Consider the following 26,683-nt stretch of genomic DNA (forward strand, 5'->3'; position numbering starts at 1 on the left):
TTAATAATGCAAAAGTTTGAAATATTGTGAGAATTACCAAAATGTGACACAGAGGCATGAAGTGAGTATATGCTGTTGCAGAAATGGCGCTGATAGACTTGCTCGATGCAGGGTTGCCATAAAATCTTCAATTTATAAAAAACGCAATATCGGCAAAGGGCAATAAATTGATGTATTCCTGTATCTGAGGATATTTTGAGAAAAAGACATTTTAACATCACTGGTCTAGGCCTTCGTGATAAAGTTAGCCATGCGTGGACTCCCTTTCTATTGGACCCTTGACTCTACTTTTGCCATTTTTCTTAAGGCTGACTGAGACTACAGCATGGGTCCTTCACCCTCTTTTTTCTCAGGTGTATTATTACATGCTGGGACTGGGTGATGGAATCTAGGTAAGAAGTGAGCAATGTAAGAACACCCCAAATTTCTTTCCTGATCTTCGAATTCAGCTAACCTCCACACTCCCTGCCCCCGCCCCCCAATAAAAAGGGAGAGGGGAGAGAAATTAGTTCACATCACCTACTTTTAGAGTTAATACAGAAATTAGTAACCTTCGCTTCTACAAACAGACCAAACCCAACTGATCCTCCTTTACATCTACCCCCCACCGCCCACCCGCACCCCCCACCCCCACCGCCCGGCTCCTCCATATCCCAGAAGTGCTGGATCAAGCAGGACGAAGAACGCCCAGGGTTCCACTCAACTGCAGTTTGATGGCTACCTGGCGGAACGCATGCGTCGTAGTTTGGGGTCCTTTTCCGCTCCTCTCCATCAACACGGGAGGTCTTTGGAGAGACCGAAACTACAATTCCCAGCAACCTTCGCGGCGAGGGGAGGGAAGGCCGGTAGTACGCGAAAAAGGCTCCGGAATAGCGGGCCAGTGCGGGCCGCTGCTCCTTTTGAAGCGGTTTTGCGTCTCCGTCGGCGGCGTCGGCGCTCACAGAGGGCGGGGCGCGGCAGCGCAAGGCTGTGCTGGGCGGGAAGGGAAGTCGTGGCGGCGGTGGTGGTGGCTGCAGGGACAGCAGCGGCGGCGCTGGTAGGGACAGCAGGAGCGGCGGTGCTGTCAGTTAGGCCGTCGGAGAAATGGGAGACCCAGGGTCGGAGGTGGGTAGTGCAGCGTCCGGCCTTGGCATTCCCAGAGCCGAACCTCGGAAGGTTTGTGTTCTCCCCGGCCTGAGGCCTAGTGCTCGGCTGCAGACTCCGGGCGATGCGGCTTTCGGGCCTGGTGCATGTCTGAGCGAGGAGCCAACAGCAACAATGGCCGCCTGGCCCCCTGCACGGGCTCGGGGGTTCCTTGTTGCCGCTGCTCTGCCAGTGGGAGCGACATTTTGAGACACTATTGCTCTGAAGTCGTGAGCATGCATTCCTCATGGGGTAGATGTGGGAATTGTGAGAGGATGGGGGATGGTAACGCGTTTTCAGCGTTCGGCTCCGACGTCTGCACATAGTCCGTGGCATAACCGAACTCCATCGAGTCGGATTTGCGGGAGTTGTGCTGAGTTAGTTTGCTCAAAAGCTGTGTGTTTTAAGTGTACCTTTCAGGAAGATCTGCAAGTATGTGGCTGTAAAGATAAGCATGTTTTGGCTTATTTTTATAGATAATAGAATCTGTCCTTCCAGCTGAGCCTGAGGCATCTGAGTCAACAGCGGATGAAAATGAAGATGATATTCAGTTTGTTAGTGTAAGTAGCAGTGATACTCGGTTTTTTCCCCAGAGTAAAAAACTGTGGTAAGCCTTTATGCATTTACACCTCGCCTGTTCAGTCACCGTTCAGCCAGTATTTAATGACTGTCTAATATGTATTAGACACCGTGGAGCATGGCAGAGGATTAGGAAATTTACCAAAAGAGGTCTCTGAGCAACAGCAACAGCCATCACAAGGACCGTGGCCTAAAGTACATGTTGTATACTTAATCATGCCTCTCCTGCCTTCATTTAGAGCCATTGTACACGTAATTTAGACAATATACTGGTCTCTTTTTGGAATAGGGCAAGAGTATCTTTTAAAAGATGACACATGGAGAAGGACATGTGTACCTTATGGAGAAAAGACAGCTAATGATTAAGAAGGAGGTTGAAAAAAGGTTGAAAGAACCCAAAAGCTTAACATTGTGTTGCTAAGGCATAACCTGAGGGCGGTAGCTTAAAGACTGCACTAATCTTTGAGATCATCATGTTACAGCATAGTAGAATTGATGTTCATAATGAGGATCCCTGGGTCATTAGGAGCATCGTATATTTTACTGCATTTATTCCCTTTGTGTGAGTAGTTTTCAAGCATTAGTGTGTGAAAATGTGCAGATTCCTGGGCTTCACTCCAGACCTGCTAGATCAGAATTTCATGGTGGAGCCTAGGAATCTTCATTTGAAACAAACGCGGGGGTGTGTGAATCTCTGAACCACATTTTGTGAAACATTGTTTGGAAAACTGAAGGGAGAAATCTGATATATTTTGAGATCATTTTTATCCAAAAATACTAAGTTTTAGAAAGAGTCTGCTAAAAGTGGTATCTCAGCTAATTAGAGAAGGCTACTGCCCGAATCACTCTATTTCTGAAGGCTGTAGTAGTTAATTGAAATTTGATATTAAAACTGTATAATTTTTCTTTAGTAGAGGGCCTGTGTTATGTGTATCTTTGTTTGTAGGTTATTGTAGGTTTCAGGCAACTTTGTAAAACTGGATATTAAACAATGTCCTCCCTTACCCCTGGACATTATGGCCATTGTGGTGTTACATTGTTTGGTCATGTTACATTGTTTGGTGGTGTAATTTTTTGCTTAGAATTCCTTCTCAAGATTGTTTTCTTGGCTTTCTTCATTGTCAGTGCATATTATACTCTGTCCCTTTTATTTAGAACTTTTCAGGATTTAGGGGGAAGGGAGACAAAATGAATTGTGTCCTGATCCTTCGCTTACTGTACTGAAGTATGTTTGGTAACAGGTTTCCATGGCTCTTTAGGACAAATATATCATGTTCCTCTGAATTGTAGTATATCCATGAACAAAAATCAATCTTGATATTTGTGCAAATAAACTGGGAAAAAAGACACTTCTTTGTGAACTGTGGGTCTTTTGAGAAACAGATGAACTCTATCAAAATCTATTAAAAAATAAATATCTAGTACATTGAGGAATAAAGAATTGCCTTGTAGTTTCTGACTAGATTAATATATAAGCATGTGTTAGGCTGAGATTTAAAAATATTCTTTTAATTTAAATTTTATTTTAAAAACAGAGAATCTGTTGTGTCTTTACATCAAGGATAAAGAATGAACAACCAGTGTGTTGTGTATCCAACTTGATATAGCCTATTATATTTATTCCTGTTTTCATATATAGGTTTAATGTTTGACAGATCCAAATGGAGAAGTGCGTTATATGCAGTAAGTGGAATTATAATTCTAGAAGGAGCTTGTTAAAAATACCCCTTTACTTTTAAGTGATACTACTTAAAAGATAATTAATGATAGTTTAATTTTATTTTAATATTTATTCAGAGACAGAATCCACTACTTACCTCAGTAACCCAATCATATGCTCGACTTCTCCAGGATAATATGCTTATCCAGTAGAAATGGAAAACAGTTCTCTGCTTAAGAGTTCTTCAGATACAAAAAGCATTATGATGTCATTTCTTGATAGACTCTGCTTTGGATTTCTTAGCCCTTTCTTAGTCTAATTTTCCCACCTGTAATTGACATGGTGGCACAGCAGTCTCTCTGCAAAATACAGAGTCTGAAGCTAAACACATGCTGAAGAAAAGGAGATAACAGATTTGGAGGTGAAAAATGAGCCCTTTTATTTTGTTTAAGTTGTATTGAAATATAACATACATACAGAGACATGCACAATTCATAGGTATACGTCTTGATAGGTTTTTGCAAAGGCAGTACACCTGTGTACCCAGTACCTAATCAAGAGGCAGAGTGTTACCCATAATGAAAACCTTTTATTTCTGTCTGTTGCTTTCATTTTCTGCTCATTCAGCCACCATCTTTATGTCTATCTTTGAAACTGCAGATGTTTTAAGTAATTTACTCCCAAAAGACTGTTTTAGCTAAGAGCTGATAATCTGATTTTTCACAGTGCTACTCTAGATATAAAGGTATAAAAACTACCAGGGAAGCATATGGTGATCTTGATAATGGCACATGAGATCAAGGTTTCAACCAAGATTATTTCTACAATGTAAAATTATTCTCTAAAAATGTGGGACTAGTTAAGGAAATCAATATATAATTTCATAAATAGCTTTCAGAGCACATAGGTGGAGTTGTAATATTTTGACTCCAGTACATGGAATCAGAGGCAAAAAATACAGATATGTTTTGCCTGAGGGTCTTGGGGCAGTAATTTGCTCAGTAATTAAAACTATGTGAACACTTAATAATATTCAGAGCCATGAGTTAGGTACGTTAGAGCTTACAAAGATTAATTGCAAATATGTCCTCAGGTTTAGTGAGAAAGATAAGATGGGAGGGGAGAACTATGTAAAGAGTTCTAATAGAAAGTAGTTCTATAAAAAGTACGTAGTGCTACCAAAAACAGTAAAGGACACAAGATTTTCATTTTGTTACTTTGGCATAGATAAGAGGGAATCTGTGTTTAAAAGGGCATTTTGAGTAGGACAAAAAAAGGCATCAAAGTAGGAAAGCAGAGTGGAGCATGTGTAGTTCTGGAGGATAATTTTTTTTTTTTTTAATGATACAGGGCAGAATGGGCCAGACAGTATAGATTTTGAATGTTGGACTAAATTTGAACTATAAAGTAGGCAGCTGGGAGCCATTCAAAACCTTTGAACTAGACAGGATTGCAGAACTGATCTATGTCCCCAACTTCTTCATATGGTGGGGGGAGAATTATTTAGGGTTTTAGATTGGATTTTTGCATTTATGATCAAATCCCTATTCTTAATGTTTTAGACTAGGGTAAACTACTTTCTTCATAGACCATATCTTGCTATATTGACGTCATTTTCCGATTAGTAGGTAATTGGTGTTTTGGCTTTGAGAATCAGTTTCTGTAATAACAAGAATGAGAACTTTTTGTTTCATTGAAAAAATTATATTTTAAACTTAGAATAGTAATTCAACTCTGTTGCCATGCTTGTGCATGTGCTTCTGCCCCTAAATTTTATCACTTTGGGAGAAGTAGTCTTTGATTTTGTTACTGGTGTAGATGGATGAGAATGGCAGTTGACTTTTTAATGGATAGAACACATTCAAATAAAATACCTTACATTTATGCTTGCTAAGAATATAAGTAGTCATTATAAATGTGGGATATTAATAGTTATTTTTCCTTGATATTTTGTGTTATAAACATTACTTCTTTTGGAGAAATTAATAACTTAGTTTTGGTAAGCGTTACATTTTATTTAAAGGTGGGGGCAAATAGCAGGTAGTTCTTTTTCTCTTATGGAAGGAAGAGAAAGTGTCTTACTCAGAAATCTATGTAATAAACATTCGTTTAAAAATACTATTCATGCTGTGAACTGCCTCAGAATTTTAATGACCACACAGTCAACTGTGTGTTTAGAGAACACGTGCGCCTTAATTCAGTTTTCCCATCTCTTTAAGTAAGATAATAGTAGTAAGTTTGTATCTCACCTTGTACAGTAGTTGGGGAGATTAAATGAAATTAGGTACATGAAAAGCTTAGCACAATGCTTGCTACAGAGCTCAGTAAAACCAGAAAATTAAACCAGTTCCTGTTGAGTCGACTCCAACTCATGGTGACCTCATGTGTCAGAGTAGAACTGTGCTCCATAGGGTTTTCAGTGGCTGATTTTTCAGAAGTAGATTGTCAGGCCTTTCTTCCAAGGTACCTCTGAGTGGACTCGAACCTCCAACCTTTAGTTAGTAGCCAAGCATGTTAACTGTTTGCGCCACTTAAGAGCTCAATAAGTGTTATCAGTTACTAGTAAAATAAATGGAATACTGAAAAGTTTTTCTTCCTTAAGTTCATTATGGTGGAAGGTTTTCTATATCCACTGTGAACAGTGTACAGTGTTTGTGTATAACTAATATTTTCCTTTAGTGAACTTACCTTTCCTTATTTTTTCCACTCAGCCTAATTTGCCTTTTTGGCAGTCTTAAATACATTAATCTTTCTCTTTCTACCACTCTGTCACTTTCCATACCTGGTATGTAAGAGATGCTCAGTAATTATTTGTTGAGTGAATTAATAAATATTCTAAATGACTTCTTTTTCTCACTTTTGGATTTCCTATCCTAATCCTTTGTCTTTGTTTAATTAGCATGAATAATATAAAATTGACTTTATAGTTCAAAAATTGTTGCATATCAGTCTAACGGTTCACCCTGGTAGTAGTCTTCTCTCATCTACCCTTACTCCTGCCCCTTCTCCTATTTCTACAGCTATTTTTTAAATCCTATTTGTGACCATTTTCCTTACCATTTTTTTTCCCCCTGCCCATTCTGCTTTTTGCCTTGTACCCTGTCACCTTCTTGTTTGCCTGCTCTCTGTTCATGGATGCTCTGTCCCACCTCCGTGTATTTCTGATAGCCTGGAGAGTTTTTTGGTTTGCGATATGTATGAACATGTAATAAAATTCTTTGGCCACATTTAGTATTAACAGCTTTCTGTTCAGGTTTTCTCTATTTTTAGCTTCTTTGAGTTTTTGTATTTCTGGCTCTTCTCCCATCCTAATGCAAATTTCTTGAAGGGAGGAAACTAAGATGATTATATGAACTGGAAAAGCTGTTGTATTTTCATCTCCTTTACTTCTTTCTACAAACTACTCAAACCAGAAGTTGATTAAAGATAAGATTTTGACAGTCTTAATACCAGGGATAGGTTTTTAGGTTCAGAACAATACATTGGTCGTCTGTTGGAGAATTATCTGTCGTCCTTGTCTCTCTCTTTTTATTTGTTTAACTTCCATTTTTTACAGCTAAGGCAAAAATCCTAATTCCTTTATTACAGATCTCTAACCAGAAGTTTTGCTCCCTGGTTTTATCTTGGTGGCTGGATCCCTACCTGTAAGAGTATCAATTTCCTGGTTGGGCAGAGATCATAGCCTAGGGGAGAAACAAGTTCTCTTTGAGACTGGAGGTCTTTTCTAAGATGAAGATCATTAACTGCATCTTAGCTTCTGTCTGGAGTCCCTGGGCGGTGCAAATGGATAACTTGTGCTTAGCTGTTAACCAAAAGGTTGGAGGTTTGAGTCCACCTAGAGGCACCTTGGAAGAAAGGCCTGCGAATTTACTTCTGAAAAATCAGCTGTTGAAAATCCTGTGGGGTCTCCATGAGTCGAAATCGACTTGATGGGAATTTGGTTAGCTTCAGTCTGCTGACTCTAGAACTTCTATTAGTTTTTTCCACTGAGTGTTATCACTTTAGGTTATAGTCAACTCCCATTTCCTCAGCCATTTCTTATATTCCTTTCTCTTGTTGCCAACATACTGCATTTCTTGGAAGCATAATCTTTCTTCAGGGCCTTTACTGCCTCATTCTCTGCTCCTTAATTTTTTAGACCCTGTCTTCTATGCTTCTTTCTACTAGCTTCTGCTACTTTCTTGATAGTTGTTCTCTTAAAGGCATTTTAAAATCTCCTTTTTGCCAAATTCAGTGGCATTTTCATGGTGCTTAATATATTTGGCCACATTTAGCATTGATAACTTTCCATTCAGGTTTTCCCCATCTTTAGTTTCTTTGAGTTAATGCATTCCTGACTCGTCTTCCATCTCTAGTTGCCTACATAGCTCTTCCTGAATCTTAAAATTCTAGCATTTCCTCAAGAGCCTCCTGACTCTCTTCTCTCTGCTCTGCTTTCTTTCTTGGCAACATCATAGTTTGAATTTAGTTCTAGAGTTTAGTAGTCTTCTAGGGGAAGAGCTCCCAAATCTCTATTTCCAGCTATTTTCCTACACCCAGATTATAGGCCTGCATTTTCAGGTGTCTGCTAGATACCTCTGTGTACCACTGGTATTTCAAATCCATTTTATCCAAAAGAACATCAGCTTTCTGTTTTTGCATTCCTAGTGTATGCTAATGGCTTTAATATCCTTCTAGTCACTTAAGCTTGAAACCTTAAAGAGACCATGTTGACTCCTTGTTTTTTTGGTTTTGTTGTTGTTGTTTTATAGCCTTTTTTACCCCCCTTTTTACCCTATATTCTTTTGTATGTGTCCCACCTAATTGTTCTGTTTGCCAACACCCTGTTTTAGTTGTGCATTATTTTGTGCCTGGGCTGATTGATTAACCCTGGTTTCCACCTCTCCAGAATCCTCTGTGTGATTAATCCTTTTGAAGCACAGCTCTCGTAGTTTTATTCCCATCTCAGTATTATTTATTGATTCCTTTTTGCCTGTAGAATGAAATTTAGGCTTTTAAGCCTATCGTTCAAGGTGTAGTCTGTGATGAAGGCAGTATGGATGGAAAGGATGGGCAAAAATTCGGGCTTGATGTTTGATTCTGTAGGGGTGGGTGATGCATAGCTATTAGTCAAACTTTATGTTTTTGAGCCTGGATATTCATCCCAGCTGAAAGTATTGGATAATAATATCTGTATCCTTATAGTGCTATTTCCATATTATTTTCCCTTTGCCCAAGGGATCAACATGGCCCTAATACTCTACAGGGATTTAGGCTTTTCTTTTTTTGGTTTTGTCATCAGTTCTTATTTATGTACTCTGAATTTTTTCCTTTGCTTCTTTTGTTCCTGGTTATTCTGTGCCGCCTCCTGTAGGCTTTCTCTTCAGAAGAATACTTGCCAACCCCAACAAAAAAACACTAACTGTTGTAAATGCTAGTTTGGTTTGAATAACTGTTCATGACTTGCAAATTTGCTCAATTATTTTATAGGAAGGACCGTTAAGACCTGTTCTTGAATACATTGACCTGGTCAGCAGTGACGATGAAGAGCCTAGCACTTCTCATAGTGATGTAAGTACATTGTATTTGTTTTGCATTTCCTTACTTCTATCATTTAAGAGGCGTTCTCTAGAGGGTTATCAGGTCATTGATGGCTGTGTTTAGGAGCTGTAGTTTTAGACAGCGGCCCATTTCTGCTAAAATTGTAGTCCAAGGAATCCTTTATCCAGAACAACTCCCACTTCCAGTTTTGTTTCTCTACTTTAGTGAGGATGTGAAGGGATAACCCAAAGCAGGGAAGTTCTAAGCCCTGGAAGTGGTATCAGATAAAAAGGAAATGGAATAAAAACTACAAGCATTTTGGCTCCTCTTGCCCTCCTTTCTTTTACTCTCCTCAGGTGCTGTAAGAACTGGATCCTTTTTTTCCAGAACCACATGCCACAGAAAATTTGTTCTTGGAAAGATATGTGGAAAATCCTGTAGAAAATGAAAAGTGGGGGAAGGGTTTATACGTGATTTATTACTTCAGTCATCACACCTTCTAACCTCCTCTCTTCCCTGTGTGTTTGGCATTATTTCTCTTACCTGTGACTTATTGGTCATGGGTTTGTCCCCTTAAACCAGTACTTCCTTTTCTATGAGAATCAAGCTAGCTGTTCCCTTTGTAGCAATCTTGCCTTTCCATTTGTCTTTGTCTTAGCCCAAGCTTCTATTAATGGCCTGTTTTCTTTGTGGATTAGAGTACACCTGGCTTTTGTCCAAGGTGGCCAGAGAGCTTCTTACTCTGTGATACAGGGGATCAAGACTTGGACTTGGAATCAGAATTACCTGGGTTTGAGTCCGAGCTTTACTGCTTTAGTTCTGTGACTTTGGATAAATTAATCTTTTAACCTCAGTTTCTTTATCAAACAAGAATAATACCTACCTCACAGGGTTGTTGTGAGGATGAAATGAGGTAACAAGTATGTAAGCTCCTTGTGAACTACTAACCATAAACTAGGATTGTTTTTATCAGAGAGAGTGATTGACAGGACCTTCTAAAAGGGGCGTAAAAGTGACTGCAGTGGGAGGAGGTGTTAAATTTTTTCTCTCTCAGTGGACCTTTTCCCAAGTTTTCTCTACCATCTTTAACTTCTACTTGCCGATTTACATATGTTGAATGGGATTTTTTCCCCCTTAATTCTTATCACCAGTGGTTTTATCACCTCCTCTTATCACAGCATGAGACCAAGCAGCAGGCCAGGATGGTACCACTTGAACTGGGCATGTGTTTACTCTCTCCTTTTTCATAGACTGAGTCCCAGATTAATGCCAGCAGTTGGTATTGGGGCCTTTGGGGTAGTGAAGCTTGTGTTTGACGTCTGTGATTCTCTTGCTGACATTATTGGATTAGATCTTTCACTGTTAATTATAATACTTTAAAAATTGAATTCTGCTTACTGGACATGCATCTCTCCACTTGAAAGTTAATATATTAAAAGCATATTTTTTTTCTTCCTTGGTTTTCTTGTTCATGTGGATAACCCAGAGAATGCCTGAGTCTAAGGTGCCATCCTCTGAGAATCATCGCCCAGAAATGTGCTCTAGCTGCAGTGTTCCTCTTTCCATTGGAAACAGCAGCTCCTCCTCTGGGAGTTGCTCCAGCAGTCCACAAAGGATAGTTTCTCAGCCTTCCTCTGTTGAGAACCCATTGGAGAACCAGAAAAATGATCAAAGTAATTCAGATATTAAGATCTCTGAGACAGAGACACCCAAACCATCACAAAATACTCAGCCTCTACCTTCATGTCCACTTCTGGTCCCCCAGGAATCTTTGGCTTCTTTGGAGGTCAAGGAGGATTTACTTAGAGAGTCTTCTTCAAGTTCACAGCATGGACAGGATGCCATCCTCTATCTCCAGACACAAGTGGCTGAGATGTCCCGAGTGATACGTGATCTACAATCCAGGAGCTGTTTTAGATTTCATCATTCTAGGACAAGTGAGAACTCCTCTGTTCCTTGGGACATCTCCACCTCTAAGGAGGACAGTTTATCCACAATTGACGAAGAGGCTGATTGCAAATCCCCCTCTGCTGATGACAAAGGACAGCCTTCTGACCCCAGCCAATCTAGTTTCACAGGTCTTTTGAAGAGAATGGAACAAAGAGGTGTTATAAAGAGGGTAACATTACAACCTGAAGCAGAATCATGTGAAGGGAAACCTGATTGTATGATTTCTAAGAAACGTTTGGTTCCTCCATTGCATCCTCTTCTGAGAATTGCCACCACTGAGGTTTTTAAAGATCCTGCTGATTGCCATCCTTCTTCCTTCATGGGACACAGGGTATATCCTGTGGCTAAGGACACCTCTCCTTTCCAACCGAATCCACCAGCTGAGGGCCCCATTGTAGAAGCATTAGAGCACAGCAAAAGAGGAAGCACAACATCCCCTCTAGATTCCACCTCAAAAGAAATGGAGGTCATGGGTTGTAGGTTCTACCATGCTGCTTCCATTGCAGCCCGAGCTGCTAGCTACATGGCCTATATGACTCAGTATCAGCGTAAACTCTGGGAAGACATGGAGGATCTGGTACATGACCCAGAGTTTGATCGTGGAAAAGCAAGATGTATAATATCTGATGGTATGGATGCGGGCCTTTGGCAGCTTTGTACTACTAGGGACATAATGGACTCCGTAGTTAGAGTTATGGCCATGGCAATAGATTACAGACGGCAAGCTTGGCTCCGACTTACCTCTCTCACTAAGAAAACCCAGGAGAAGATCTCACACTTGCCTTTTGATGGTACTTCCCTCTTTGGACAAGATGTGAATGCTGTTGTTGCAGAGGAAAATAGTATAAAAGACAATGACTGTAAAGACCACAACAAATACTCTAACCAGCATCGATACTTTTATAGTCATGATCAGAAAGCACATTATCACAATAGAGGATACTACAAAGGGGATTGGTACAAACCCCGAAATCACCCCTATAGGTATAGAAAAAAGGGAGAATCCCCAGAACGCCATGGGTACAAAAATTAATTATCTGTTCATGTTCAGCAGAATAGCTGTCCAGAATCCTAACTATTTTACTTGCTCCTTCCAACTAAAGTAGGATCTATAAGTAGGAGGTCATCTTAAAAACTTAATGCAAATCAGGAATAACCACAGCTAATGTTCAAATTCTAGACTTTTGGAGTGTAATATATAATAAAGAGACTCATGTTTTATTGGCCAAGTAAACAGTGGAGACTTTCATCTGAAGAGGGTTGGACAAAGATCCATTATTTCTGGTCCAAATTAAGTCCAGAGGAAGGTACTCAGGAATCTGAATCCTCTTATAATTAAAGACAAGTCTGGATTTGTTCCTCAGGAAAATCTTATTGGTAAACCGAGGACTATCAGATTTTGGATCTGGAAATAACCTACTATTGCTCTTGCTTTACTAAGACCAGAGGCAGACCCCTTCATTTTTAGGTCATCAGTGCTTTCTTCCTTATTTGGTCTTCGGTTTCACACGTCTTTACAGAAGACAGATTTGTTAAAATCTTTTTGTGTCAGGATGATCAACTCACCAAGAGTCCATTCTCCTCTCAAGCTCTATGAGACTTTAGAAACAACCATGAAGCTGTATGTCAAGAACTGGAATTCAGATAAAACTTTGCCAAATCCAGTTTAATTTCAGTATGATGGCTAGATGTCACAGGTCTAATGTGGATATCAGCTGGAAAAAGACTGTCCTGCCTGTAACATCTCTACAGAAATTTTCACAGTTAACTGCTCTTATCAGTACTTGTACCATCACTACTCATCAAGCTACATGTGAGAGGACTCTCTGTTGTCATCAGTCCTAATGGTCTTTGACCTATCAAGCCCTCATATATCAAGCTGTGAGATCCAGTCATGGTGGTCTGTCCTTATAACCTGGGCCTTTCATCAAGCTGGCCTTCTTAAACCTACCTTCTAAACAGTGAACTCTTTTGAGCTTGATAATTCACCACACTCTAAATATAAAAAATATGCACATGAGTGTCCTGGAAATAAAGGATGTTATTCACATCATCCAGGCATGCAAATCTGAACTCTTAAAGAGCAAGAATTCCAAACATGCCTGACAATCTTGTCCCCTTATAATATAGAGGGATTTCATCAATCTAGATGTTGAGAAATCCTTAAGATCTAAAGTGTTGTAGATATAGTGAAGCGAACAAGCCACACAGTTCTGGTTTTGAATATCCATTTAGATGGTGATAACCATTAATGATATCTTGAAAGGCTGAACTCAAGAGTTCAGTGACCTGTTCCTGCTTAATTATTCCCTTATTCTAGTCAGACTCTTAAAATGAGAGAAAACTTTTTTCACCCTACTGGTCTCAACAGTAGTTCTCCACCCTATTGGAACTGGCAGCAGATACCTCAGTCATTTCCCACAGTATCTTTTTACTCTCAAGGCAGTGGCTGGATGGTACCAGCCCTTAGGTCCGTGTCTTCGTTAGAGCATGACTTCCAGGAATGGAAAGAAGGTCAAGTTTGCGGAGTCTAAAATGCATCACCTAGTATTGTTTGCTTGGCAGCCAAAAAAATTGTTCACAGACTTATAATGTTATAACTTCTCTGTTTGTCAAAAGTCTACATTTTCTTCATCTGCTTGATTAGGGTGTCTTGGGTATAAGTGGAATATAGCACTGTTTTAGGGTTCATGTGGCTTCTGTTTCTTCTTGCCATAGTTCTTGCACAGATGTTCGACATTTTCGCTAGTAAACCACTTTTTAATAGTTGTACTGGAAGCTAATTCCCCCTCTTAATCATAACCATGTTTAGCACCTTTTTTGTCTGCCTTTCTTTCTTTCCCTGTTTGCCCTGTATGAGGTTAAAGGCTTAAATTTCCCTACTTGGAAGAAGTTATTTTTTTGGTCAGATAAATTCTGTTTGTAGATTAAGCCTGAACTATAGTCTTCTTGAAGGAGATCATCTTGCAGACTTAGCAGTCATACTTAGAGTTAACAGTTACCTTATTTTTCTATATATTCCACAAAATTTTACTTCCTCTTTTTTGGGTCCATGCCAGTGCTCTAGAAATTGTCTTTCCAGTTGAATTTTAGAAGAGTATTGATTGACTACCTTAAAAGAAACAAAGGCCCAAGAAATCATTCATGGATTTTTGTGGCTCAATGTGTACCACATCAGTCAAGCACTCTCATGTACCTTTGACGCAGCACTGTAGTTTCTTCTGTGAAAGAACTAGCCACTAGGGAACTCACTAGAGAGACCTTGAGACCATTCTGTATGGCTGCACATAGGTGTACTCATCTAGCTAAGGCTACTTCAGACTGTTCCTACTTTTCCATTTCTCCCCTCTACTTGCCTAACTTAGATGACAGATCACAAACTTGATAATTTGAGATACCCTTATTTTCCAAAAACCAAAGTAAATGATGCTTGAAGATGTGATTCTCTGAAACTGTTTTGGCACTTCCACTTACCGTCCTCCTTCTTTTTTAAGTATTTGGAAGACAGCGTTACTCTCCTCTTTTCCTCTTGTGATATTTTTGTTGCTTAGTAATAAAATGATAAATAACATTACCACTCTAATTGATGTGCCCAGGCATCTCCAGAGAATTCAATTTTCTTAAAAGTAAGAACATATTGGGAAATCATTGAATTGGTGACCAAATAGGTAACTTCTGAAGGGATTTGGCAGTTTAGTGGGGATGGAGACAGAATGCAATGGAGTAGGAACAGTTTTCAGCTGTAGATTAGTTTGACTGCAGAAGAAACAGTATCCTAACTTTTTTATTTTTATTATTTAAAATTTTTTCTCTAGCATACTTGAATAGTGATGGTGTTGTAAAACTAAAAATGGGGACTTGATCTAGAGAGACAACAACCCCAATAGACCAGGGTATGGAATACCTAATTAGATAATACGTATTCATATTGTGTCTGCCATGTACAGAACCTGCGACAAAATTCTCCATTAGGCCAACCTCTGATGTTCACATACCTCTGGGTTCTCTAGGAGGCCTTGGAATAGTCGCAAGTTTAATGATTTGATTTTCTCAAAAGGGGTACATCTAATGATCCTTTTTCTTCAAAATGTTATTTCTTGAGTGACATATACGGAGACAATATGATTTCTTGCAATTGCTGTGTACAGAGAAACGCTGTTTCCATTAATTATATGAAGTGCCTTTTTAAATTTCATGCTGTTGTTTAAAATGTAACGTTTTGATGTCTTGCATATGTTGCTGGTGGTATTTATATGAATTCTTTACAGTGGTTTAATCTTTTGTATTTTATTATCCTCATTATCTTACAGTTGCACTATCTAGCTGTACTCTCCTTCTGAATGTTACTTTGTTTTCCTAAAAGCACTGCTGTTCCATTTCAGAAGGTTGTGGAGTATACCCCTCCCCCCCTTATTTAACTTCATAGTAGTTATATTTAGTTATTGATTGGCTCAGTTTTCTGGGCATTAAGCAGCTTTATTTTTTTTTTAAATCTGTGCTACGTTTTTGATTGAATCATTTATCTCATATTTAACCTTGTTAGCCATGATAACACAACTTATATTTGATAAGTGGTTGTGTTTACTTGGTAAGAAGCAAGGACATTAGGAAAAATGCAGTAAATTTGCTGACACTTTATCTTTTTTTTTTAAACTGTGTGGTAGCTTCCTTATCGGTATAATTGAATTAAACCTTTTTTGACTGTGGCAGCTTCTTTATCAGTATAATTTCATTTATTTACTTGGCTCTCAAAATGGCATTTTGAGGGGGAGCATGAACTCTTTCAGCTATGTGGCTACTATTTAATACACTACATTAGTACTACACATTAATAATTTACTGAATGATACCTAAGTGACCTGACTGATAATGTCCTTAAGGGCCAGATACATCCAGGATAACCTCTCAGGTACTGTAAACAGGTGGCCGGAATAAACACTCTGGATTCTCTTCTAACTGTAAAATTGGATATGAATATGGATGAACATAGAGTTAAATGACATTCATTATTCTTGAGGATATGATTAATTGATTTTGGGATTCTGATGAAGGTTTGAAATTATGGATTAGATATTTGTAGAAGTAGTTTAAAAATTGCTATAACTAAAACTTTTTTTTTTTTTTAAGCGTGAGGCGTATTTTACCCCAGACTTTCAGATACTCTGTCTTTTGAAATTCACCGTTCTGTACTTATGATAGCAGCTAGACCAACAATTGATTGTCCCATCTGTACGTATGTTGTACGTGTCATTCAGTTGGCCAGATCCGTTTTTTATGGCTTTGCATTAGTGGATACACAAACCAAGTTTATTTCTTCATTTCTACTTAAGAAAATATACAATCGGAAGTTATCAGTAAACTGATGATAATCACTGTATTAAATGTAGATCTCCTAGTTATTTTACTAGATATAACAAGTTTTATAAACTGTTAAAGTAATCTTTTATGGAATTTCTGTTCCTGGATGAGTGATGAGAATATTGTTTTATTAAATATTTTTTCTCTTATTTATTAGTAGAGATGATGTTTTTATACTTCATTGTCTTTTCCTTTGCTTGTTATAGTAGTGAAAATTTTTTATAGTAATGTTTGGTACCATTGAGGTACTATTGGAAATTATGCTTGGTTCTGTGGGTTATGTCTAGAGGTAGTCACAGTCCAACCATGCCCTTTTTATGTCATTTGCATATTAGGCATTTCATTCTTTGTATTTTGGTCTTCCCTTTTATAAGATACCTCTTCTAGAACATCTGATCGTCCTGTAATCCTGTTGATGTAGGTTATATTTTTCATTCTGCCAGTATATACTAGGCACAATTTTGATGTGGTTTCATATTTGTGTACTTAAAACATGTCTTTAGCATTAATGTAAAAAGTTTTCTACCTTTCCCTTATAATAATATCCTTTAAAAAAAAAAATGTAGCCAGTCCAGTTAAACTATTCCCTGGCTGTTGAGCTTTCATTAGTTTTTAATGCCTTCTTGTTTAATGGTAGTTGTATTTTCTTTTTTCACACAAACGCATTTTTAAATATAGTTTATGGTCAGATGCATCTTAGAAAAATTATAAGGCCATCACTATGAATTTGTCTATAATATAGCTCTTCTTATATCTCAGAGTTAACCAATTTTCTCTAGGTCTTAAGGGCTTTACTGGTTTTGTTGAGGTAACTTTACTTCAAGTGGTCTGTTGGATTTTCTGATGCGTTGTCAAGAATTGTACAATTCTCAGGTTGTCTGTACTTTATTTTAAAACTTTGGAGATCTTTCAAGTTGTTTCGAGTTTTCTAATATTTCTGAGTATATTCCTTGGTAGAAGTGAAAGTAAATGGTTTATATTTGGTGATATATAAAAATATATGTATACACTTTGATTTTAAGTGCTTCGGGTGTTACTGTGTTAAGAGTTGTTAACATATAGGATATGTGTTAGCATATAAGATAGTGTATGAAAGTTAGTCTTATAAAAGGATAACTACTAAGACTACCTTTCATGTGCAGATTTTTTCCATGAATTATCATATGCTTTCTGTTTTCTTTCTTACCAGGAAGAGTGACTCTATCACGTCATTTAATTTTAAGGGCTACAATTAACCTCCCACTTTTATCTGTGACGGTTGTTTTTCATATTACCTTGATTTATAACATAATGTGTTAAATGGAGTCCCTGGGTGATATAAACGATTAACGCTCTTGACTGCTAACTGAAAGGTTGGCTGTTCAATCCAGCTAGAGGCACCTTGGAAGAAAGGCCTAGTGATCTGCTTCCAAAAAATCAACCACTGAAAATCCTACAGAGCACAGTTCTACTCTGACACACATGGGGTTGCCATGAGTTGGAATCGATTAAAAAACAACTTTTTTTTTTTTTTAACGTGCTAAATAACTATTGTGTTTGTGGTCTCTTTACTTACGTTGTTGTTGGTGTTAGATGGCTATAAGGTCAACTTCTTCTCATAGCGACCCCATGTGACCGAGTAGAACCGCCCCATAGGATTTTCTGGGCTGTAATCTTTACGGGGGCAGATCACCAGGTCTTTCTCTGGTGAAGCAGGTTTGAACCACCAACCTTTGGGTTAGCAGCCAAGCACGTAACCACACGTAACCTGTTGCACCACCAGAGCTCTTCCTCTTTATCTGTGCCTCTTTTAATTTGTGAGGCAACTATGATATGGTTGGTGGAATAAAACATTTCCTCAGGTCACTTAACACAGTTTCAGGTTTTCAGTTTCAAATGTATATATTACATTGTTTCCTGATGTTAGGTGTGTAGCCTGCTCCTTTCTGCCTTGGGTAGAATACAGTTAATGTGTAAGTAGTCTCCTTTAGATTCTTGGCAGAGTAGCCTGTGTGTTGGTTTTTGTTCAGTGGCTTGTAACAGCTCCCATTTTCTTTTATTTTTGGCAGAAATTTATTCTGACAGGTTTTGGAAGCACTTGTGTCTAATCATTTTATTTCTGCCCGAAAAGAAAAGAGAACCTACATTTATAGAGCTTATATGTGCTAGGCTCTGTGCTAGTTACAAGTCACTCTTGAGGTAGATATTTTCCATATTTTGCAGATGAGGAAGTAAATTTAGAGTCATTAAGCAACTTGATCAAGTGGTGGAACTAAACTTTGAATATAGGCTATGCCTCCAAAATCTCATTTCATCATTGTACAGGGCTTGCTTCCATTTATTTTTTAAGCCCCCACTCAAGTCTTACCTCTATGATAAACTACCTTGACATACACTAATCTTTTTCTTCCCTGAATTTTGTGTTTATACCTATACTCTTACCCCTTAGTACTCGATGTTTTGTATTAACTAATTCCTGGTTATTTTGCTTGTCAGATCAGGAACCCTATGCTCTTAGTTCTTCCCCTAGAGTTTCTCTGTGCTAGGCTAAGATTGTTACTGATTCATAGTCACTGACTTCTGTTTCATATATTGCTTATATGCATTCCATTATTTTCAGCACTGATCATTTTAGTCCCGGTTCTTAGTGCTTGTTTTTCCTGCTACCTTTTTTGTTTGTTACACTTATTTTGTTTCAGATATAAGCTTTAAGAATTGTATTTCATTGGCATCTTGAAGACACTTGCTTAATAGAAGGGAGATCGAATGATTCAAGGCACATGGTATTGAATTTCAAAGACCTTTATATTTGCTGAGCCTCCGCTTTCCTGCTCAAAGGAGGTTGTACCCAGAAGTACTTTGAAAATTCTGAAGCCCAAATAGATTTCCTTTTTTAGTAGTTGTGCTGTTCCCATCTACATTTTTACATTTCTTACAACTGGTAGGGAGGAGGCGGAGTGACACTGGATGTAGATATAGATACACACATTTTTAAATGTATTTCATAGCACCTAATAATTCATTTAATGCCATCAGATCATGTTCCTCTTGTTTACAGTATTTTTAAGGCTGAACCATTAGGCTCTATTACAAACCCAACAGTGGACTAAGTCATTAAAGACATATTTAAATAGTTTCTTTTCTCAAGTACAAGCTAAGAAATGTTCGTAATAAACAATACGAAGATAATAAAAGAGAAATGTAGAATGAAGAGCTAGGATTGCGTAGGTATGTGAATACAATTTTAGGTGGATGGCATTTTTTGTCTTTGTATCTATGTTGGAATCATTTTTTCAGTATCTTCTATATGGAGGCAAACCCTGAGGAAGGTCAGGATGCTGAGAGGTAATAAGAGATGATATAATCCCTTAGGAGGAGTAACAGGCGACACTGCAGTGTAATAATTGTCCTGTTTAGAGGAATGCTTGTGAGGTTGGAACAAGAGAGGGCCACATGGAAAGGTCAGAGAAGCTTTTCTCATTTACCAAGTGCTTGAGCTGAGTTTTGGAGGATGATTTGGGAAGAGTTCCTTGGAGGCATTCTGATGAAGGAATTGGTGTGTACAAAGGCATAGGGAGTGCCGCGAGGTATGTCTGGTTTCAGAACTATATGGAACAGCATTTATGGGGACAGAATTGGAGGAGAGGAAGCTGAAGAAAGAGGATAAATTACTTACCCATAAAAATACGGTTCCTGCATATTCAAAGTGTACAAAGTTTGTGTAGCCATTACTTTGTAATGTTATAAAATTAGTCTGTCCAGGGATTGATTTGTGCCATAGCCCACTATAGACATCAAGAACAATTTATTTCTATTCTACTCTGAACTGAGCCCAATAAGGGCTCTCCACAGTACACTTCTAACTTCCAGCTTGAGGGACAGCTGTAACAATGAGAAATAACTGAGGCACTAGGAGAAAACAGCTTTGAAGATTAATAGGATAATACCATTGAAGTGGAATGTGGCATCTCATATAAGTATACAGTCACATACTTAAAGGGCTAGCTCTTGGCAGGGTGTCCTCAGTTTAGCTCAGTGTGTGTTGATTTATAGATACTTTGAGGGTGGACTTGGGGAACATATTTGAAAAAATATTGCTTCATTGCAGTTTGGAGATGTTATGTTGAAGAAGAAACTATGAACCTTGTACCAGTGGTATCTCCAGCTCACCTAAAACACATTTTGTCGACTTCCAGATTGTTTTTTCCCTGGTTTGAATTCTTTCCTTGCTGTTGTTGCCACTTTCACCTTTTTCTTGTTGCTTGATAGTTTTATCTTTTTTCTTTCTGTGCCAGAGGCAGAGCAGTGGCACTCAGGATTAAAAAGTTATAACTACTCTTTTGCTTTGTCACGGTTTCATATTCAGAGATATTTAAAAATTCTCTTAAGCTCCAAAGTTGCTTATGATTTGGGAGTGGGAAGGGGTCAAGGGGAGCTGTACTGGAGGAGGATCAAATTCATTCTTCGTAGGAGGAGGCTTTTTTTACATAAGTATTGGCAAACTACTCAAAAGCCAATATAGGAATAATCTTAGTTTAATATGTTTGGTGGTACTGTCCTTTTTAACTAAATACTTTACAAAAGGTAGTATCTCTGTATGTATGTGTTTAAATTTGCTCACATAAGGCAAATGCCTTGTGTACTTTGTATTTGTAAACAATAACCATTTGGGGGTGGGAAGGTGATTGCTTTGTACAAAAGAGGGCTGTTTGCTGGTCCCAAAGCTTTGCTGCTGGAGATGGTAAATAAATATTGTATGCTTTGCTGTGTTTATCTCTTCTGCTCTATCTGGTTTTTGAAATAATTTTTTGAGAAAACTTGTTGCTTTTCAACATGTTATTTGGGGTGTGGTTTGAGTTATGTTGGACAGAGGGGGCTTCTGGTAAACAACTTTTGGGGGTGCAAACTTCAGACCAAATTACAGACTAATGTTTTAGTATATACAATACTCAACCCTTGAAACTGAGTTTGTATGAAGTAATTTGGTTGTTTCAGGAAGTCTGTTCAAGCCAGGTGCACCAGTCAGATGGATAATGTGATGACTCACAAAGCTGATTCATCCCACTTTTGCAGTTGATTGCTCCTGTGAGCTGTCTTTGAGCTCAGGATCTCTGACAGAGGATAAAGATGATGGAGGAAACCTGTCACTCTCCATTTGGCGCCCCTCTGGCTAATCAGTGCTGGCTGACATTCAGGGAGATGTAACAACAATAAGTAAACCTCTTCCTAAGATTGTTCTATCTCCTTTCCCTATCTTCTACCTCCCTCTCCTGCAAATTTCGTATTTCCTTATTATTGGCTTTTCAGTGGACAGAAAGTGCCTTTGGTAAGTCAGATAGGGAACTGGGCTGTTGTGGTCACTTCTCTGGGTAATTATTATTATTATTTTTTTTTCTCTTTTTTAAATGGTACTTTAGATGAAGGTTTACAGAACAAATGGCTTCTCATTAAACAGTACATGTATTGTTTTATGACCATGGTTAACAACCCCACGACCTGTCAGCACTGTCCCTTCTCAACCTTGGGTTCCCTATTACCAGCTTTCCTGTCCCCTCCTGCCTTCTAGTCCTTGTCCCTGGACTGTTGTGCCCCATTAGTATCGTTTTGTTTTATGGGGCTATCTAATCTTTGGCTGAACGGTGAACCTCAGGAGTGACTTCTTGACTGAGCTAAAAGGGTGTCTCGGGACCATACTCCTGAGGTTTCTCCAGTCTCTTGCAGGCCAGTGAGCCTGGTGTTTTTTTGTGAGTTAGAATTTTGTTCTACATTTTTCTCCAGCTCTGTCTGGGACCCTCTGTTGTGATCCTGGTCAGACCAGTCAGTGGTGGTAGCCAGGCACCATCTAGTTGAACTGGACTCAGTCTGGTGGAGGCCGTGGTAGTCGTGGTCCATTAGTCCTTTGGACTGATCTTTCCCTTGTATCGATCTTGTTTTCTTCATTCTCCCTTACTCCCGAAGGAGTAAGACCAGTGGAGTATCTTAGATGGCTGCTCACCGTCTTTTAAGACCCCAGACACTACTCGCCAAGGTAGAATGTAGAACATTTTCTTTATAAACTGTGTTGTGCCAGTTGAGCTAGATGTTCCCCGAGACCATGGTCCCCACAGCCCTCCGTCCAGCAACTTGGTCCCTCAGGGAGTTTGGATGTGTCTGGAGCTTCCATGACCTTTCCTTGTGCAAGCTGTGCTGGCTTCCCCAGTATTGTGTACTGTCTTACTTTTTGGGTAATTATTTTTACAGAGTGCTTTCTCCTAGGTTATATCAGCCTCACAAAAACCTGTGTGGTAAATGGGGCAGAGTTATTCCATTTCACAAAAAGGTCCAGTGACTATGTTCATATTTCTGTTAAAAAAATAATTTTATAGAAAATGCAAATTTTGATGCTTTCATGTTACTCTGGAACTAAAGTGCTTTTTATTTAGAGATTAGTAATCATGATTTTAAAATATAAATTGTTTGTTCCTCATAAAAAAGCCACAAACTGATATACTGCCACAAGCTATTGTAAAGAATAATTTCTTGTGAAACCCTGTTTTTCAATATTGTGTTTCTAGAAATGGCTTTGCAAAACTAGAATTACTTCTTTAAGACTGCATTTCCTTTGAGTTGATCTTGGCAAGTATTATAGAAAACTGATGTAGCTAATTATGGCAGTAAGAAGTAACTTAGAAGCTTAATTTTGGGTAAGGAGATGTATGAAGAATAGTAAAGTGAAAGATCTGCCTGCATTGAATATTAAGTATATTCATGAGGTCTTCTTAGAAAAGTTTTAAACAAGTAGTTGATAGCCAGTTTTCTCAGCACTCAATACCAGGGCCAGTTCTTAACTACCAAAGGGAAGATGAATAGTATATGACTCGTAGCTTCCTAAACCACAATACATTTCAGGATTGAAAATGAATTATTCAAGAAATAGGCATATGTAGATGAATTTTAAAGAAATGTTTACCAGTGAAGTCATTTAAGTATGTATTCATCTAAGACTAGTCAGTTAGAAATTTAGCTTCCAGTAAAAATTTCTTCTAAGGCATAATTGGCTTCCTTTTGCACAAATATATTAAACATTTTGAAATTACCTTTGTGATTAGAAAAGCTAAGAATCTTGCATTCTACACTTTTATTCCAAACAGGAAAAGAGGAAGATCAGGTCTAAGTTACTTGGATAAGCTAGTATTTTTAAGTTTCAGCTTTTAATTTGACTAAGTGTACTTTTAATGTTTTAAATACATTTTAAAATACACAATCAGTACACAGTTTTTTATTTTTTTTAAGAATATGTGTAATTAAAGAAAAATAAATTTTAAAATGTTTTAGCTAAATCTTTTGCTTTACAATGTTGATATTTGGCTTCAAATCTATGTAAAAATGTTTCTTCAATAGCCATTAAGTCTGTTAAACTGAACATGACTTTCCCTAATTCTTGATCAATACCTGTTTCTGTTAGGTTTGAAAAATAATATAGCAAATCATTGTACCTCAGGGCACCGAAATAGGAAGAAAAGAAAGCTAAACAATTTACTAATAGATCATGTTCCTTCTAGATATGAAATTTCCATCTGTGTTCATGAAGGATAGATATTGAACTTATATTTTTATGTATAAATTAGTGATTTAAACTAAATCCATTACATTCCCAAACAACAAAAGATTGAGATCCTTAACACTTTTTAAACAGTCTTGTTCATTAGTAGTTAAAATTTCTTTAACAATTTTATTACATATGCCAGTGGTAGAAAAATTAGAAAATAAAGATAAAAAGGAAAAAAAGTCCAGACACAAATAAACACCTAACATTTTAATGTATAGCCTTCTAGATTTTACTTATACATAATATTACGTACTTTTACAAAAATGGGATCATTTTCACTTAAAAACAAGTATAGGGAAAAAAGAGACATTGTAATAAAGTGTAACAGATTATAACTTCATTGATTAGTGGGATTTCGTATTACATTGTCTCATTAATTTGCTAACTTCACAATTTTGTATGGCTTTATTTCACAGTTCACCGAGCAGATGATAGTTTCACAGCAATGTTAGTTTCCAGTAAATCTTTGTTAGGTCATTAAACTAGATGAGTAAATGAAAGCATTAATTTGGTGAAAATTTTGTCTGAATAGTGGGATGGTCATTGGAGTAACTCCTGGTGGTGTTCTGTGATCAAGATTTATAAATGTGTTCATGGTTTGAACTGGTTTTTATTGGAGTGATTATTGGTCTGCAGCAAAATAGAAAAACCAACACAATGCAGCTGGTTTTTCACAAGGCTAAATTTGTTCAGTATGAGAGACTTAAGGATCCACAATCAGTGCCCATGGAAGCAGCAGTCAAGAAATAAAACGATGCATTGCATTGGGCAAATCTGCTGCAAAAGACCTCTCTAAAGTATTAAAAAAGCAAAGATGTCACTTTGAGGACTAAGGTGTGCCTGACCCAAGCCATGATGTTTTCAGTCGCTTCATAAGGATGCGAAATGTATAAGGAAAATCAAAGAAGAGTTGATGCCTTTGAATTCTGATGTTGACGAAGAATATTGAATACGCCACGGACTGCCAGAAGAAGGAACAAATCTGTCTTGGAAGAAGTACAGCCATAATGCTCCTTAGAAGTGAGGGTAGTGAGACTTCATCTCACATACTTTTGGACATGTTAACAAGAGTGACCAGTCCCTGGAGAAGGACATCGTGCTTGGTAAAGCAGAGAGTCAACAAAGAGGAAGACCCTCTACGAGATGGGTTGACACAGTGGCGGCAACAGCAGGCTCAAGCATAACGATTATGAGGATGGCGCAGGACGGCAACGTTTCGTTTCGTTGTACGTGGAACGACTTGATGGCACCTAACAACAACAGCAAAGGAAACAACATTAGCCTGTGATTGTATCTTTACTTTTGTGGAATGGTGGTGACCCTTTATGTTAGTTGCTTTTTATAAATGCCCTTACAGTCCTATGATATCAGGCTTTCAGTTCTTTTTTTTTTTAATTGACCCATTGAATCCAACTACTCTAGACTATATGTCATAGGAAAGCCCTCTTCCTTTCCTACTTAAGTTACAGGTCTTGGGATTTCTGCTGTAACTCTACCAAAGCTATATTAAAAGATAAACATTGTTCTCTAGAACAAAAGAGTTCTTGCTTTCACCTCTGTACACTTAATTTTCATGGACATGTGTACTCAGGTTTAACCAGTATTCTTAATCTCTCATCTGACTGCCGTTTTTAGTATAAATCCAAATTTGCTTTGTACATGTTTTACCTCAAGTTTTAAATAAAAATGTAAAGGATATACCTGAGAATATAGAATTTCATAGTGACTGAACCAGAATCTAAGGGCCCTGGTAGTGCAGTGGTTAGAGTGCCTTTTTGCTAACCAAAAGTCAGTGGTTTGAATCCACAAGCTGCTTTACGGGAGAAAGATGCGGCAGCCTGCTTCTGTAATGATTTATAGCCTTGGAGACCCAGTGGGGCAGGTCTCCTCTGCACTATAGGGTTACTGTGAGTTGGAATTGACTCAGTGGCAGTTTGGAACCAGAATCTACCTTTTTAACCTCTTCGGGCTTTATAACTTCCTCCTTAATTCTGTTAAGACCGTATACAACTTCAGGAATAGGAATTAAGTGGGTCTGGAAGAGAAACAGATGGCGGATAGTGATCTAAAATGTAGGCAAATAGAGACCTCCCTCCCCCTCAGTATATTTCCTAAGGCTTTCTTATGCTTCTCCCAGAAATAATTCAGAGACTAGCATTTTCTTGCTAATCATTTGCTGTCAAGGGAGAGAGCCCTCAGGACCTTTAATATTACTGTGTATATTATATAGAAGTTAGTCTAGGGTGACCACAGCAAGTGCATCAGTGAAACTTAATGAAACAAACAAATGAAACTTAAAGCCCCTTACTCTTAACATAGATTCAGAGCCAGTTCTAGTTCTGTCTTGAGAAGTTACATATCTAGAAACCTGATCTTTCTTAGAAAGGCTCCAACGGCATAAATGCTAATTCAAGCTATAGGCTTTGGGGGAGATAGCAAATACAGCTGAAGAAGGGCATTTCTGGAATTTGATTTTATGATTTGACATTAAATTAGAATTCAGCATTTTGGCACTAATGCAATGGTGGAAATTCCCAATCCTAAGAGTAGGATGGCCCTGTTTCATCTTAGTTCTACAGGAAACATTTAAGACACTTTTCAGCTAGCCTGAAATCACTTCGTTTTCTGTCCAGGTTCTTGACAAATAATATATAGTTTTGGTTCTGCAGCTGGATTAATAAGTTGGCCTGATGTAATTTTTCTTTCCCTTGCATTCTGATAATTTATAATTTATGTTACTGAGTGTATTGATTCTTTTGATTACCTGCTGTACTTCTGTGCAAAATAAGGCCTTTTGCAACCTAATACGTAAAATCCCTAATGTGCGTTTTAATAACCAGTGATCCCTCTGTTTTTCCATTGCCAATGTATTCTCCCAGAACACCACAGAAAAGTATAGCTCAGTAAAATCTAGAACCCCTGCCCCC

The 26,683-nt window shown here is 38.1% G+C and overlaps 1 protein-coding gene across 7 annotated transcripts in view; it reads left to right on the forward strand.

Moving 5' to 3' along the window:
• The first annotated feature begins 969 nt into the window (after positions 1–969).
• ZNF451 (zinc finger protein 451) overlaps positions 970–26,683 on the forward strand; it is a 105,121-nt gene continuing 79,407 nt past the window's right edge. For 4 of the 7 annotated variants that reach the window (XM_023741116.1, XM_004386829.3, XM_023741118.1 and 1 more), the window contains exons 1-3: positions 970–1,104; positions 1,599–1,682; positions 8,831–8,911. In XM_023741116.1, the coding sequence (XP_023596884.1) occupies positions 1,084–1,104; positions 1,599–1,682; positions 8,831–8,911 (186 nt within the window). In that variant the 5' untranslated portion in view covers positions 970–1,083. Of the gene's footprint in view, positions 1,105–1,598; positions 1,683–8,830; positions 8,912–10,367; positions 12,876–26,683 lie in introns of those variants that run through there. The other 3 variants (XM_004386830.2, XM_023741120.1, XM_023741119.1) reach the window with 3 other exon arrangements.

This window comes from Trichechus manatus, unplaced genomic scaffold, assembly GCF_000243295.1.
Source record: "Trichechus manatus latirostris isolate Lorelei unplaced genomic scaffold, TriManLat1.0 scaffold00172, whole genome shotgun sequence".
NCBI lineage: Eukaryota > Metazoa > Chordata > Mammalia > Sirenia > Trichechidae > Trichechus > Trichechus manatus.